The sequence below is a fragment of the Pleurodeles waltl genome, chromosome 6 (assembly GCF_031143425.1).
Source record: "Pleurodeles waltl isolate 20211129_DDA chromosome 6, aPleWal1.hap1.20221129, whole genome shotgun sequence".
Taxonomy (NCBI): Eukaryota; Metazoa; Chordata; class Amphibia; order Caudata; family Salamandridae; genus Pleurodeles; species Pleurodeles waltl.
The window spans coordinates 23,720,734-23,737,692 of record NC_090445.1 but is presented as its reverse complement, the minus strand read 5'-3'; the positions used below and the strand labels follow the sequence as shown (position 1 = coordinate 23,737,692).

General features: G+C 46.6%; 1 protein-coding gene across 1 annotated transcript in view; it reads right to left on the bottom strand.

The window, feature by feature from the left end:
* Positions 1–224: 224 nt before the first annotated feature.
* Positions 225–16,959, bottom strand: part of LAMC3 (laminin subunit gamma 3) — a 527,783-nt gene continuing 511,048 nt past the window's right edge. Inside the window, exons 26-28 of the mRNA XM_069237073.1 lie at positions 6,121–6,267; positions 2,157–2,256; positions 225–953 (exon numbers count right to left, since the gene is read on the bottom strand). Coding sequence (XP_069093174.1) covers positions 709–953; positions 2,157–2,256; positions 6,121–6,267 — 492 coding nt within the window. The 3' untranslated portion in view covers positions 225–708. The remainder of the gene's footprint in view (positions 954–2,156; positions 2,257–6,120; positions 6,268–16,959) is intronic.

The window sequence follows — 16,959 nt, the reverse complement described above, 5'->3', positions numbered from 1 at the left end:
GGCACTGGAGGCAGTGGGCAGTGGTGGGAGTGGGAACTGGTGGGAGTGGGCACTGGTGGCAGTGAGCACTGGAGGCAGTGGGCAGTGGTGGGAGTGGGCACTGGTGGCAGTGGGCACTGGAGACAGTGGGCACTGGTGGCAGTGGGCACCTATTCCACTATTGCTATGAAAGAATCTTGCGACAAGTTTCTGACCACAAACTACTCAAACCAGAACGAATTATTAGATTTTGAAGTTTGAATATTTTATTTTCCATTTTTGGAGCATGAAGTACAAATGTGTTTCAAGGCAAGTATATTTTAATTATGAAACCTGGGAATTTTGGGGTAACCAGTGCTTTCTTTGTAGCTAGTAATTCATGTAAATGAAACGATATACTTTTTTTTTCAGATCAACATTAAAATAGTTGCGCCCATTGGTGCCTGGTGCTTCAGGGGCGGAAATGATGTCATATCATGTGGCAGAGCTTTGCGTGTCCATTGTCACAATGTTCTACGGATACAGATTGCGTCTAACTTTTGATGTTTCAGCATCATTACCACATATTTTTATTTTTTGTACGCCTGGCCTGATTTTATGGAGGATAACTTCCTGGTCCAGCCCTATCTGGCGCCCTGTCTGTCCTGGGCCTTCACACCTGTGGGGCAGCAGGTTCAGACCCCCGGTGGTCTTCAGAAGTGCAGTGGGTGGGACCGGACCCACTCCTCGCTACCCATAGCAGCTGCTGGGAAGAGTACGGGCGATGTCCTGGAGGTTGGCCTTTTCGGCTTGGATGGCTGCGATCTCCGCCTCATACTCCGCCATCTTTAACCGCTGCTGCTCAGCCTCACCTTGCAGCGCCTGCAGTTTACGCTCTAGTCTGCCAGACCCCGAGAGCCGGAGCTCCACCTCCTTCAGATAGGCCCAGCCCTCGCTGAGCACCGCTTCATTCTGTTTCGTCGACTGGAGGGTCTCTGGGTGGGACAGAAAAGAAAAGTTAGGGGCGTAAAAGAGGGGTCATCCTGTCAGTGCCCCTCTTGGAGATCCACACTGTGTTCTCAGTCTCCGCAGCAGAGTGTCCGCCCACTGAAACCCCAGAGGAGGACCCAGCGCCCAGCGGAAACAAGTCACAGGCGTGCAGAGGAAGAGAGGTGCACCCTGACAGACGCCGTCCACGTGAGTGGAATGTGTGCGACCACAAAGACTCCTTTAGCAGTGCGTTGCCTAGCACGAGGAGACTGGTAATGAGGGAACATAGTTATGAGCCCCTTGCGCTGCAGGAGCATCACTTTTTGTGACGCTCCGGCGTCACAGACTACAAAATAAGTGTCGTAACAAAACTTGACAAAATCAGAGGCGTAACAAAACTTGAGGGCAGCCACTGTGCAAAGAACATGGAGGAGCCCCCATCTGAATCACTCAAGACCTCTCAGGCCAGGGTGTTCTGCTGAGGGGGTCCCTGGAGCTCGGCCCCCCCCCACACTGTTGGGGCTGCGGGGGCCTTTGTTACACCACTGTACAGAATCATACATATGAGGCCACGCAAAACCACTTCAATGGCTTCGAATGGCCTCATAGATATGGAGTAAGGCAAGGCAGCGCAAATCAATGCGTTACCTTACTCTGCGCTCGTAAGGTGTTTCATGAGGATGCATTCCCGGATTTACAAGGACCTGGGAATGTGTCAAAACCTAACGGCTCCCAAGCTGAGGGGTAACGAGGAGAAAAAGCTTTATTTCTCCTCGTGTTTTCCTCTTTCCATGTGTGTTGCATTCTGCAGCACCCATGGAAAGAAGAAAAAGCCTCTCAGGATTGTTTTTCTGCAGGAAGGTGCCCATTCCTGTGCAAAAACAAACCTGCCGACAACGCAGGCACCCTTGCACCATGGTTCTAGAGTGCGTGCGCTGGCGTTAAGCTGCCAAAATGACACCAGAGCAGGGGGAAAGGACAGGAATGCACCATATCACATAAATATGGCACAATCCTGCCCTTTCACTTTGACGTAGGGCAGCGCAGCAAGGTGACTTGCAGCGCTGCCCTACGCCAAATCCCCATAAATGAGGGCCAAAGTACGTAACTCCAGAGTGAATGCGCCAGAATACGCTGCAAGGGGAAGGACATATCAAAACCAACATGACGCACACACTGTGTAAAGGGGAACACCACAAGGTTCTTACCAAGACCCCTGAGAAAGCGAGACAGGGAGGAAACATCCTTCTCCAGAGCCAATCGGGCTTTCTTGACAGTCTCTTCGATTGTGGCCACCTCCATTTTTATCTATTGCCGCAAAAGGAACCAACATCGTTAACGACAATGCAAAGATATGGATTAATTCTAGAGTGTAACAGTCATCAGCATTAACCAATGGAAACAAGTGTTTAGTAACTTGATCTAAGGAAACTGGTGCCTGCTAACACTAGCCAATGGAAATCTTCCAACACAATCCAATCATGAATATTATGTGTTAACCAAACCAACCAAAGAACACTATCCAACCAAAACCAGTGCAAACCATCATCTCACTATTAGCACCAATGGAATACAGTGACTAGTGAGAGGCACAAAAACACAATATCTGCTAATATCCAGTGGAAAGCAGTGCCTGGCATCACATGGCAATGGAAAACAATATCTGCTGATATACAAATATTTTCCAGATCAAACCATTATATATTTTAACACCATCCGATGGAAGCTAGTGTCTGTGAACACCATCCAATCATGGCTAGTGTCTGTTAGCACCATCCAATGGAAGCTAGTATCTGTTAATATCAACCAATGGAGAGCAGCATCTGCTAAAACCATCCAACAGAAACACCACTGCTAACTCAGTCCTATAGAAAGAGGTGTCTGCTAGCACCATCCAATGGAAGCTAGTGTCTAATAACACCATCCAATGGAAGCTAGTGTCTGTTAATACCATCCAATGGAAGCTAGTGTCTGTTAACATCATCCAATGGAGAGCAGCGTCTGATAAAACCATCCAACAGAAACACCACTGCTAACTCAGTCCTATAGAAAGAGGTGTCTGCTAGCACCATCCAATGGAAGCTAGTATCTGTTAATACCATCCAATGGAAGCTAGTGTCTGTTAATACCATCCAATGGAAGCTAGTGTCTGTTAACATCATCCATGGAGAGCAGCGTCTGATAAACCATCAAACAGAAACACCACTGCTAATTCAGTCCTATAGAAAGAGGTGTCTGCTAGCACCATCCAATGGAAGCTAGTATCTGTTAATACCATCCAATGGAAGCTAGTGTCTGTTAACATCATCCAATGGAGAGCAGCGTCTGATAAAACCATCCAACAGAAACACCACTGCTAACTCAGTCCTATAGAAAGAGGTGTCTGCTAGCACCATCCATTGGAAGCTAGTATTTGTTAATACCATCCAATGGAAGCTAGTGTCTGTTAATACCATCCAATGGAAGCTAGTATCTGTTAATACCATCCAATGGAAGCTAGTGTCTGTTAATACCATCCAATGGAAGCTAGTGTCTGTTAACACCATCCAATGTAGAGAAGCGTCTCCTAAAACCACCTGTCAGAAACTGGTATCAGGAAACACCATCCAACGGAGACCCAATCTGCTAACTCTGTCCTACAGGAAGTGGTGTCTGCTAGCATCATCCAATGCAAGCTAGTGTCTGTTAACACCATCCAATGCAAGCTAGTGTCTGTAAACACCATCCAATGGAAGCTAGTGTCTGTTAACAACCATCCAATCAAGGCTAGTGTCTGTTAGCACCATCCAATGGAAGCTAGTGTCTGTTAATACCATCCAATGGAGAACAGCGTCTGATAAAACCATCCAACAAAAAACACTGCTGCTAACTCTGTCCTATAGGAAGTGGTGTCTGCTAGCACTGTCCATTGGAAGCTAGTGTCTGTTAACAGCATACAATGGAAAGTAGTGTCTGCTAAAACCATCCAACAGAAACACCACTGCTAACTCTGTCCTATAGAAAGTGGTATCTGCTAGCACCACACAATGAAAGCTAGTGTCGGTTAACACCATCCATTGGCGAGCAGTGACTGCTAAAAACATCTAACAAATTCACCACTGGTAACTCTATCCTATAGAAAGTGGTGTCTGCTAGCACAGTCCAATGGAAGCTAGTGTCTGTTGACTCCATCCAATGGAGAGCAGCGTCTGCTAAAACCATCCATCAGAAACACCACTGCTAACTCAGTCCTGTAGGAAGAGGTATCTGCTAGCACCATCCAATGGAAGCTAGTGTCTGTTAACACCATCCAATGGAGAGCAGCGTCTGCTAAAACCATCCATCAGAAACACCACTGCTAACTCAGTCCTGTAGGAAGAGGTATCTGCTAGCACCATCCAATGGAAGCTAGTGTCTGTTGACTCCATCCAATGGAGAGCAGCGTCTGCTAAAACCATCCATCAGAAACACCACTGCTAACTCAGTCCTGTAGGAAGAGGTGTCTGCTAGCACCACCCAATGGAAGCTAGTGTCTGTTAACACCATCCAATGGAGAGCAGCGTCTGCTAAAACCATCCATCAGAAACACCACTGCTAACTCAGTCCTATAGGAAGAGGTGTCTGCTAGAACCATTCAATAGAAACTCGTGTCTGTTAACACCATCCAATGGAGAGAAGTGCCTATTAAACACATCCAACAGGAACCCTACTGCTAAGTCTGTCCTATAGAAATTGGTATCTGCTAGTTCCATCCAATGGAAGCTAGTGTCTGTTAACACCCAACATCCAACGGAGAGCAGTATCTGCTAAAACCATCCAACAGAAATACCACTGTTAACTTTGTCTTATGGAAAGTGGTGTCTGCCAGCACCATCCAATGGAAGCTAGTGTCTGTTTACACCATCCATTGGAAGCGAGTGTCTGTTAACACTATCCAATGGAGAGCAGAGTTTGCTAAAACCATCCAACAGAAACTGGTACCAGGAACCACCACTGCTAAGTCTGTCCTATAGAACGTGGTGACTGCTAGCACCATCCAATTGAAGGTAGAGTCTGCTAAAACTATCAAAATATAAACTAGTTTCTATTATTATCATTCAACAGGGACCAATGTCACCTTAAACCATCCTGTGGAAACTAGCCCCTGCTACACTGTTAAAAAATGGACAAGTGTCTGCTGCTACCATCCAACAGAAACTAGTATTTAATTGCAGCATCTCATCAAAGACTTATTATGCAGACTGTATCTGATGCTACAAATATGTGTCATCACCTTTAAATGGAAATAAGCACCTGCCAAAGCCCCTCCACAAAAAATAGTTTCTGCCAATTACAATCCAATAGAAACCATCATTTGACAGCAACATCCAATGGATACCATCATCTGCTAACAACCAATAGAAAACAGTATTTGCTAACAACAACCAATGAAGAACAGTGTCTCTTAGCAATCATTCAACAAAGACCAGTGTTGGCTGATACCAGCCAATAGAAACCAGTATCAGCTAAAACCCAATAGAAAACAGTATCTGCTAACAACAACCAATGAAAAACAGTGTCTCTTAGCAATCATTCAAGAAAGACCAGTGTTGGCTGATACCAGCCAATAGAAACCAGTATCAGCTAACACCCAATGGAAAACAGTATCTGCTAACAGCAACCAATGAAAAACAGTGTCTCTTAGCATCATTCAACAAAGACCAGTGTTGGCTGATACTAGCCAATAGAAACAAGTATCAGCTAACAATCAATGGAAAACAGTATCTGCTAACAACAACCAATGAAGAACAGTGTCTCTTAGCAATCATTCAACAAAGACCAGGGTTGACTGATACCAGCCAATAGAAACCAGCATCTGCTAACAAACAATGGAAAACAGTATCTGCTAACAACAACCAATGGAGAACAGTGTCTCAGCATCATTGAACAAAGACCAGTGTTGACTGATACCAGCCAATAGAAACCAGTATGAGGTAACAACCAATGGAAAACAGTATCTGCTATCAACAACCAATGGAGAACAGTGTCTCTTAGCACCATTCAACAAGACCAGTGTTGGCTGATAGCATCCAATATAAATGAATATCTGTCATTACAGTCCGCTGAAATTCTAAGTCTCAGCACAATTCAGTGAACGCATGTATCAGTGATCTCAATAGAAACAGAAACAAGCTTAAGACTTGGATACATTACCAGCTCTACTTCCTTGAAATCTTTATTCCTCGCATTAAAAACTCTTTCCTGTTTCATGATCTCCTCGAGAGTCTTCTCTGCGCTTGTAGCCAGCAGGGCTGCACGCTTACGGTCTCTCTTCCCTTCCCTCAGCAGGTCTTTCGCACTCTACAAAAAAGTATGCATAGAAATATTTTACACACAAGCCTTCGATAAGGAACACATTGCTTCATACGTTCTGACGTACAGAAGGAATCATTATTGACATATTCCAAGGATCACAGAAATAGTGAATTCAGAAATGTTTCGGCTCAATTAGTAAGTGACCTTCCTCAGGATAGCTTCTCAATATAGATGGTCTCTGGATTTCCACTCTGCTGACAGTAGTTTTAGATCTGTTTTTTTACTTTCCTATTAAGGCACTTTCATCATTGCCCCTTAAAGCATATATCAATTACAAATTATTTAATGGTTAAGCCATGTATCACATTCCCAATCCTCGTTGGTTTCAAATGTTAAGCAGTATTTTACTGGGTAGTGTAGATTTTGGATTGTGCGGGTTTCTATATATTATAAATATTTATTCAAAATTGAACATCACAGTCAAAATGAAAAGGTCTACTCCCAACATTAATTCATCTATATGGTATCAGCATTCTGTTTCCAAGTGGTGATTTACATCCAGTGTACATCACAGTGATAACGGCAAGCGCTGGGCTGTATGCAGAGAAGCAACACTACTCAATATCAACAATTATTGCAACAGCTCAGTGGCAACGATGCTCGGTCATATGACAGAAGAGAAAGTGGAATGCTAAAACACCACCAACAAATTATCTAAAATATTATATCGATTTTTAAAAAATTTATAAAAAGATGAGAATCCTAAAATGTGTAGGAGGCAAGGGAAATAGTGCAAAGCACTACACACATGCACACACACATGCACGCATGCGTCCACGCACGCAAACACCCAAAAACATACACACAAACGCAACCACACACCCACACACACACCACCACAGACACACACACACACATGCAGACACACAAGCACACACACATGCATGTACACACACATGCATGCATGCACATGCACAAAAACACCTACACACATACATACACACCCACACACACACCACCACAGACACACATACATACACGCACACACGCAGGCACACAGACACACACACATGCATGTACACACACATGCATGCACGCACATGCACAAAAACACCTACACACATGCATGCACATACACACATGCACCCACACACCTACACACACACATACCTCGGCAAATTACTGATACACTTGAGCAGGAAGGGGCAGGGGAGAGTCTGCAAGGGAAACTGCAGGAAGTCCCCCATTTAAAAAGGACAAAATGGAAGGTAGATTAAACTCCCCCACATTCCTGAAAAAAATAACATTATGTATAATGGTTAAATGTGTTATTAAATCAAATGACAGGTATTTGCCCAAGTTATTCTGAAGCTGCCCATGTTAGGGGTGGCCCTTTGACCACAGGGCTGGTCTGTGTGGAGCAGCAGTAGCAACATGGGTCTAGTAAGTGGCACAGTCTGGTAGTTGGGTCTGGGAGCCTTGCGTAGGGTCTGTTATCTGTGAGTTTTTCTCACTGTCCGATTTTACTAAAAAGGTTTTATCATGCTCATTTATTGGCTTAGGACTTAAATATATATAGTGACCAATTTACCAAAAAAAGTAGTAAATTTGCACCCATAGAAGTACTCCTTGAAGGGATGCTAATTAACTACTTTTTAGAATTCGTAAAGATTGGCAGTAGTAGGCTTAGAGAGCTGCACCACTCTCAGGTTTCCAGGCATAGCATTAGCAATCAAACACACTGAAGGCGATGGGACGAATGCTTGCAGATGGCCCAACCACAGGCAATCATTTGGGGTATCATTTCAACTAATTGTTTTTCGTCCATGTGGCACTCTTGACACAGGGCTTGATTTATGGTTTGGCAGACTGAGTAAAGGCAGGCAGGGTGGCAGAGGACCTCACATCTCCTCCCCTGCCTTTAATCTGCATGCCCAATTTAGAGACATTCGCCATCCGCAAAGGACATGTCTGTACATTGGCAGGAACCGCCATCATGACAGTTCTTGTCAATGCAGGAAAAGTTTGATGGATGGCTCCAACAAACATGCTAGCTGGTTATCAAACTTTTGTAAACTTCTTTGATTTTGCGAGAAAAAAAATCCCAAATTGGGAATTTGTTTTTCAACAATAAAAAACAACTAATGGCGTTGACACCATGGGAGGCCTATTCCATAGTGCAGGGGTCATTTTTCTTTTTTTTACTGCCCTCACTGCCAGGATATATACCTGACCCCGAATTACCAGAGGGCGCATTCTTCCTGCTTGCCCTCTGCACCCGGCGCAAAACGTGCCCTATTGTGATGAATGTACCGCCCCTCAGGACAGCCGTGAGCTCTGCCAGCTTTCAAGAGTGATTAGAGATACCCTTGCAGGCTGGTGCAGTGAGTGAATGCACCCACCTGCAGAGGGATGCCTGTGCACCAAGGGTATCCATGAGGTAGGAGGTTGGGTGGGACTCCCAGTGCACCTCGGACCCGAGGCACCCCGTTTGATCTCCAGTGCATTACCACTGAGCGCCCTGATGAGTCCCACTGGGGGCCCAATAGGCCATTCCTCACCTTCCGAAATGCTGGGTGATTCTCGCTGAGTGGGGTGAACACTGGGGGCAGCTGGACTCCGAAACCCTGTATCAGAGAAGATCAGTCTGGTGGGGACCCCCTAAGAGACCAGTAGGTACCGCGATGCACACAAACTGCTAGCGGAGCTCCCCGCTGAGAGATGCTCCCCTGGTCTGTGGGACTATCGAACTGGCATCTTGCAGGAAAGCACTGACCTACATAGGAGCGTGACTCTCACCTCAGCACCGCAGTTGCTGTACTCTCATTGGGAAGGGGAGGGAAACCTGACAGGCCATGGGGCAGTGCTTAATTTGTAAATAAAAAGGTGCAGGTGCCCAAAGCCCTTCTCTTAAACACGCGGCTGCTGCAATTAAATGTGGGAACACAGAATACTGAGGCGGTGTAATCCTGAAGCCATCTCTGGCCCCTTCTAACAATATAAAGCCACTCCCTGCCCCTTCAGCTCACTCTTGCAGCTTTCTACTTTCTCCCTTTGTGACGCTTTTTTGTTTTTCCCTTCATCCATCTGTCCCATTTGTGTCTTTTGCTCGCAGCAAATGCATGAGGGAGAAGAGTAAGCCCTGGCCCTCAAAAATAAGTGCTGGTGCTCAGCACCGGAAACAACAAGCACAAATTAAGCACTGCCATGGGGTGCACACCTAGTGCCCTCGAGCAGGTGGCGGTGACTACTGCTGTGAACACTGCCCCTCTCCATCCCCTGGCATCCAAGAAGAGCTCTTGGGCCATCTCATGATGACGATGACGGGGGGCAAAGGAGCCCGAGGGGCGCACCAGACTGAACTTGATAAATATACAGTCCCTAAGGAGGTGCCCCTGGTGAGATGGGGTCTGGATGCACAGTCTCCAGCAGATCCAGCGTCCCAGGGGGACGAATCACTCACACCTCCCTGGAGACCAGAATCGACCCAGTCACAACAGGGGTCACGCTGGCGAGGGCAGACCTGCGTAACATGGGGGCTCCTATAAGGGACGTGGCAGACTCCGCAGCGGCCCTCCAGGTCCACATGAGGGCTGTGTAAGCCCAGGCTAGTGAACTGCGAACCACCAGCAAGCCCTAGAGGCTCGGCTGGAGGACTACGAAGGCTGGTCATGGACTAATAACATTCGTATAATTGGAGTGCCCAAAGGGGTGGAGGGGCTGGCAGCCGATCTATTTGTGGAAGACTTAGGGGTACATTTATGGAAAGTGGCGCTGCACCGTGTGCACTGATACGTTTCTTGCACCTCTTAGCGGCTCCCTGACGCCACCATGTGTGCACCGTATTTAACATATGGCGCACTATGGCGGCAGTTAGGGAACTAGCGTCAATTTTTTTTACGCTAGTTCTGTGCTTTCCAGGATTAACGTAAAAAATGTTGAGACTACTACTGGAAAGCAGCCAGATGCCCACTGAAAGAAATGGGAGCCTACGTTTAATGCCTGCTCTGAGCAGGGGTAAAAAATGCCAATAAAAATGACACAAAGAAATCTTTTAGATTTCTTTGTGCCATTTCTTTGCCCCCCTTAATGGGGGAACGCCGCCCTTGCATACATTATGCCTGGCGCAGGCATACTGTGGCGAAAGGGTTTACAAAGTGGCCTTTTGCATGCATTGCGCCGCTTGTAAATATGGCACGGTGATTTTGGCCTCGTTGGGCCACATTTGCACAAAAAAAATGATGCAAATGTGAGACAAGGAGGCGCTGGGGGCTGTTACATATTCCCCTTAGTTCTGAAACTTTTGCAACTTTGTGGCCTCTCCAACTACTTCTCGGTGGAACGAGCCCATTGAGTCGCCGGTGCCCAGCCAAAGTTGGGAATGCTGCCCAGGCCAATTATAGCCAGGATATTCAACTGTGGGGCTAGCAATGTCGTACTACAGACGGCCTGTAGTGCCCCGCCTCTTACCTTTGAGAACACCGCTATTACCTTCTTCCCGTATTTTATGCTTAGAGTCCAAAAGATGCGTTGCAGTTTTCTCAAAGTTAAAAGAGCCCTGAGAGACCGAGGGACCAAGATTTTGATGATCTTTCCTGCAAACTGCTTGTTGCGGATGAGGGCAAGACTTGGTATTTTTCAACTCCTGAAGAAACATGGGACTGTCTGGATGGGTGGAGGACAGTTGGTGGGCCCAAGCCCTGGGTGCGATTGTGGAGGCCAGGGTGCGACTTTGACACGCCGGAGCCGCGGAGAAAGATCGGTAGCCAGCTGGAGCGATGTGGCTCCCCGCAACAACCGACATTGTGAACCTCTTAACTTAGATCATGTACGGCAGTTCCCCACTTGATTGCGATTACCTATCTACCTAGAGCTCGGACTGATCTGAGAAATGAGTCATCCTACTGTCTTTGCAATCAGCTCAACTGGCTGAGTATGGGAAGGATGCCACTATAAGAGATTGATGAGTCTACAGTAACCTACGTATCATTGGTAAACTCTTTTCATCTCATTTGCTGGAGACAGATGGAGGGGACCTTGGTTTTGGACTTAACCACCTATTGTTAATCATGTTGTGATGGGGTGACAGGTGCTCTGCGGAGTTGGGGGGCAGGCAGTTCTAGATCTGCTATGCAGGGACGGGGGATTTGTTGAGGTTTTTATGCCTTCTGTTGATTGTATTCTTGACACACTATAAGCTTTGTAACACCATGTCGCAGACAAGGCCTAGACTCCCCCAGCAGGGTCTCTGTCTCCTTCACACAATTACCATCTTCCCTAAACACCCATGGCAACCACACCAGCTGCCCTGAGCTTCAAGGTGCTCTCTTGGAGTGTTAACATGCTGGGGGATAAAATCAAAAGATTGGTGGTACTACAGTTACTTAAGAGACACTCTCCAGATGTGGTTCTCCTACAGGAGACGTATCTCAAGGAAACACCTTTTGGGTGTTGGACAGATGGGTATATAAGATAATGACCGATGTAGGCCATTCCTCGAGCTCAAGTGGGGTGAGTAGGTCTGTGCAGCTCACTATAGAGAACATCTGGTGAGATACACATGGGAGATATGTGGAGCTTTCTGGGTGCTGGGAGGGGCGGACGCTCAACATCATCTCAGTTTATGTCCCCCCAAGACTTCACGATGGGGTACTCCCGGAGATCAGCGCTCTCCTCCTCCGTTTGGCTTAGTAATGGGTAAGAGGTAATACCACACCCAGTAAATACGCTGTGGTGCGGTCTTGCCTGGTGTGGTACGATTTACCCATTCACATGTCAAGGTGAGGTATAGCACAGTAATAACACAAGCTTGCCCCTGTTCGAAGCTACAAAACATAGGGCCAGATTTACAAGGCCCTATCGCCTCCTTGCGCCACATTAGCGTAGTTTTTTTTACACTAATGTGGCTCAACGAGGCAAAAATCGACAAGCCATATTTACAAAGTGGCGCAATGCGTGCATTGCGCCACTTTGTGACCCCTTGCACCACATGCCTGCACCAGCCATATTGTATGCAAGGGGGACGCTGTAGGAGGCTTGCAAAAATGGCGGAATGAAATCTACAAGATTTCATTGCACCATTTTTGGCGTCATTTTTAACGCATGCTCAAAGCAGGCGTTAAAAGGATGCACCCATTGAAATCAAGGGCCTCCTTGCACTTTGATGCACTAGCGTCAACATTTTTGATGCTAGTGCAGCAACGTGGCACAATATCATCAAACATTTTGATGCTATTGACCTAACGTGTGCTATGGTGCGCCGTATTGTAAATATGGCGCATTGACGGTGTCGTTAGGTTGCGGTGGGGGGGCGCAAGAAATCTGGTGCACCAGTACTGATGCACCAGATTCTTGTGAATCTGGGCCATACAGTATTGCAGTATTCCCCATGCAAGTTCTGCCAAGTTTGAACAGCCAAAACGTATGCAGAGAAAGGGTGTGGTATTTTTGCACAAGCTGGTATCTACATCCAAGGCACACATTTCAAGTCAGTAACCTGCACTCCACATTTTATACATATAGTTGTTAACAAGTGCTCCAAAATACTGTATTGCACCTCTCATCACTGCACCCCCTTGCACTAAACACGAGTTCCTCAACAAATACACACACCATTTAAGTAGGATTTGAATTTTTCACAACCCTACGTCTTTAGTGACTTGATGTCACTAGACAGCACTCCCGCTCCCACCATTGTTCCCCCACCTTTGGAAAGCCCTATAATTTCTCGCACAACAAGGTTTAAATGCAGGTCTTCAATGCGCTACTTTGTGCACTACTGATTGCATCAAACGTGGAGCGAAAGATGCCCTCGATGCGCTTCCAGGATCCATCCAGCAGGTGCTGCCAAGGGGCTGAGAACAGCAGACAGGTTCATGGTTGGCCTTGGTATTTGAGATATACACCAGCACTTTTATTCTTTACAGTGGTTGTAGTGATTGCAGATTCAATAACGGTGCTGGTCTCCCATGTAGTAATGATGAATAGTGAACACACGGAAAACAACTGTAATATTCTTTTTTTTAGAAGTAAAGTCACCTGTCAACCATAGGTCCTGATGAGGCCTACATAGTATACAGGCCGAAACGTGTCAACATTATTTTGTTATTAAGGAGCCAACTCAGGATGAATGATCGCAATTGTTGATGCTCTGTGAGCTGAGCAAGTCGACACAAAAGAGGGATATGTGTCTTCTTTTTGGGCTACCTGCATTGTGGATTATATCTCTGAAGAAATATGTATAACGTTTACGGACACATTGGTCCTAAAATATGGCTTTGATTGGTTAAAAAAGTTGTATTTGTTTTGTAATTATATATGTATTTTATATTTATATGTTTGTAAATGTAGATATGTTTTATATATTAGATGTGTATTTAAAAACAAAATCGTATTTGAACATTTAATTGCAGTAGGAAAAGATAAACAAAATCATTTTTGATGCAATAAATGAAAGACTGAAAACCAAGGGGCACATTTGAGAGCCCCTAGCGCCACCTTAGCACTGCCATGCGTCATTTTTTCAATGCAAAGGAGGCGCTAAAGTGGCTTTTCTGCTGCACCATTTTTATAAAGTGCCGCAATGCACATATTGCACCACTTGGTATACCCTTGCACCACATTATTCCTGCGCCAGGCATAATGTATGCAATGGGGGCGTTTCGGCACTAGGAGGCCCGCAAAAATGGTGCAGTGAAATCTAAAAGATCTCACTGCGCCATTTTTGGCGTCATTAGTAAGGCCTGCTCACAGCTGGTGTTAAAATGGTGCTCTTATAGTAACCTATAGGCCTCCTTGCACTTTGTTCCACTAGTGTCAACATTTTTGCAAAGTGCCACAACAGCGTCAAAATTGTTGACGCTATTGTGCCAACGACCGCCATGGTGCGCCGTATTCTAAATATGGCGCAACCATGATGTCATTAGGTGCCGGGAGGGAGGCGCTGAAAAAGTGGTGCACCATGGCTGATGAGCCACTTTTTCTTAACTATGGGCCCAAGTAATTTAGTTAAAAAACAAATTGCACACAAATTTGCTTTGGGTCTCACAAACACATTTAAGTGGGGTTTGTTTGAGGAGCTGTTGTCCAAATAAGTATTCCTGCCTCTGGTGTTTTTCGGTCTTGGTTTTCAGCCCCAGAGGAGCAGTGTTTTTTAATGCCCCCTCCCTTCTTTTTGACTGAGAGGAGCTGAGCCCAGCAGGATGTTTATATTAAAGACTTGGCTGGCGCCCTCCAGCCCCTAGAGGGCGCTCTTCACCAGTGAGGCGGGATTGCAGAGTGAGAACGGGGCAGCTGACTGTGCCCAGAGCCATCACTCTTTCCTGAGGCCGGGCACACATTCCTCTGAAAGATTAAACACTGATCGGTGCCATTAACCTGCAAGTTGGGTGGAACGCCGGCCACATGAGGGGCCGAAGGGACTCGTTCTTCTGCAATATTATTTCAGTGCTCTGGGAAAGCAGCCTGAGTGCAAATGAATTACAGCTTCGCACACTTTCCTAACTGTGGTGTTGTTTAAATCTCCTTTGGCGTCAGCGCCCATGTCCTCTCTAGGGTGGATTGGCATCCGTGCCCATGTCCTCTCTTTGACGGATTGGCATCAGTACGTATGTCCTCTCTGGGAGGGATTGGCACCAGCGAGCATGTCCTCTCTGGAACAGATTGGCATGAGTGCCCATGTCCTCTCTGGCACTGACTGGCATCAGAGGACATGTCCTCTCAGGGACAGACTGGCAACAGTGTGCATGTCTTCTCTGGGCCAGATTGGCATCAGGGCGCAATCCTCTCTGGGACAGGTTGGAGTCAGGGTGCATGCCCTGTCTGGGACTGACTGGCATCAGGGCGCATGTTCTGGGTCGGACAGTTTGGCATCAGTGCACATGTCCTCTCTGGGGCACATTGTTATCAGTGCGCATGTCCTCTCTGGGAATAACTGGCTGCTGACCGTGCCCATCCAGGCTGCCCTTGGCAGCTGCCCACACTGTGGTTCCCAGAACAGCAGGACCAGCAGGTGTGTTTGGACCTGAACCCCCACAAAGGGAGGGCGCCAGCATCGCGTTCAGGGCCCCCAGGACCTGATGTCCGGGGCTGGCAGGGCAGCTGAGGCAACATTTCAATCTTGTGCCAGCTGCTGCACATTGAATAGGACTGCAGTGCGTGGGCGAGTGGCAAGCGCGTGCCCACTGCACCCAGAGGTGCCCACCCATGTGTGTCTTTAACCAGCCGGAGCGCGAGGACCAGTCGCTCCGTTCACAGGACAGAGAGACTATTCTGTCCACAACCCGAAGGCAAACACGAGCCCTGCAGGTTAGAAATGGAACATTAGGAGACTTCTAGAGCGGTGACTTTTGCAATATTTCTCTGAATTTCAGGCACGATGGCCTCTTTTTAATTTTTATAGGTGAATATTTGTTTAGAGGGCTGTTTAAGGCCCCCTAGACCCCAAGCCGAGGTTCTCATCTTAAAGTTTGGGAACCGGGTTCGAGTCTCGGCATAGGGTTAGCATCCTGTGATCCTGGGCAAGTCACTTAGGGCCACACGATTCACAGAATCGGTCCGTTTGCGACGAGAAAAAAGCATTTTGGTATGTACAAACCCATTTTTATGATTCAGTAATCTATTTACCGAATCGCAAAAAGGGTTTGCGAGTCGCAATTAGGAAGGGGCGTTCCCTTCCTAATTGCGAGTCATAGTCCGATGTATGATTGTATTCGCGGTCACAAAACAATCACAGTTAGCACCAGTGTCACACTGGTGGTAACCCATTCGCAAAAGAGAAAGAGGTCCCCATGGGACCCTTCCCCTTTGTGAATGCATGTGAAAACATTTTTTCAGAGCAGGCAGTGGTCCCACGGACCACTACCTGCTCTGAAAAAAATGAAAGAAAAATTTTCATTTTTGTTTTTGAAATCCATTCCATTTTCCTTTAAGGAAAATGGGCTACATTAAAAAAAAAAAAAAAAACTGCTTTATTTAAAAGCAGTCACAGACATGGTGGTCTGCTGACCCCAGCAGGCCACCATCCCTGTGAGTGCCGCCATTCCCAATGGGGTCGCAAATTGCGACCTACCTCATGAATATTCATGAGGTAGGTCATTTGCGGCTCCATTGCGAATCGCAAAGAGTGTCATCGACACTGCTGAACATCAGGTTTTGCGACTCGCAAATTGCGAGTCGCTAAGTCTCGCAATTTGCGAGTCGCAACACCTGATCTTCGTACATGTGGCCCTTAATCTCCCCGCACCTACCAAAAATACACGTGCCCTTGTGTAAAGTAACCGCTGCTCATGTAAAGCGCTCCAATACCTACGGGTCAAGTTCATGTTATATACAACTGGAACAAACAAAAAAAGTGAAGAGTTAGCTAGAAGAGGGAGTCAGCTCTTCCCACATTTTCTTGAAAGTTTTCAAACACTGCCCGCAGGTCTTAAACAGAGATCTTATAATGTTCCTCCTGCGGCCTCATCTCGTCTGTCTGTGAATACCTCTTCTGCGGGACGTGGCTTACTCTTTCTCTCTGTGGTACCTCTTCAAGGTGTGTGCCAAGGACACAAGTCTAGTGGGCATGAAACAGTCCCCGGTGACCAGCTCACCAAGGGGCAGATTTACAAGCCCCTCGCACCGCCTTAGCGCCACCATAGTGTAATTTTTTTTACTCTAAAGTGCTGGTATGGTGGTCTTTCCCCCACGTCACATTTACAAAGTGGTGCAATGCTTGCATTGTGCCCCTTTCTAACT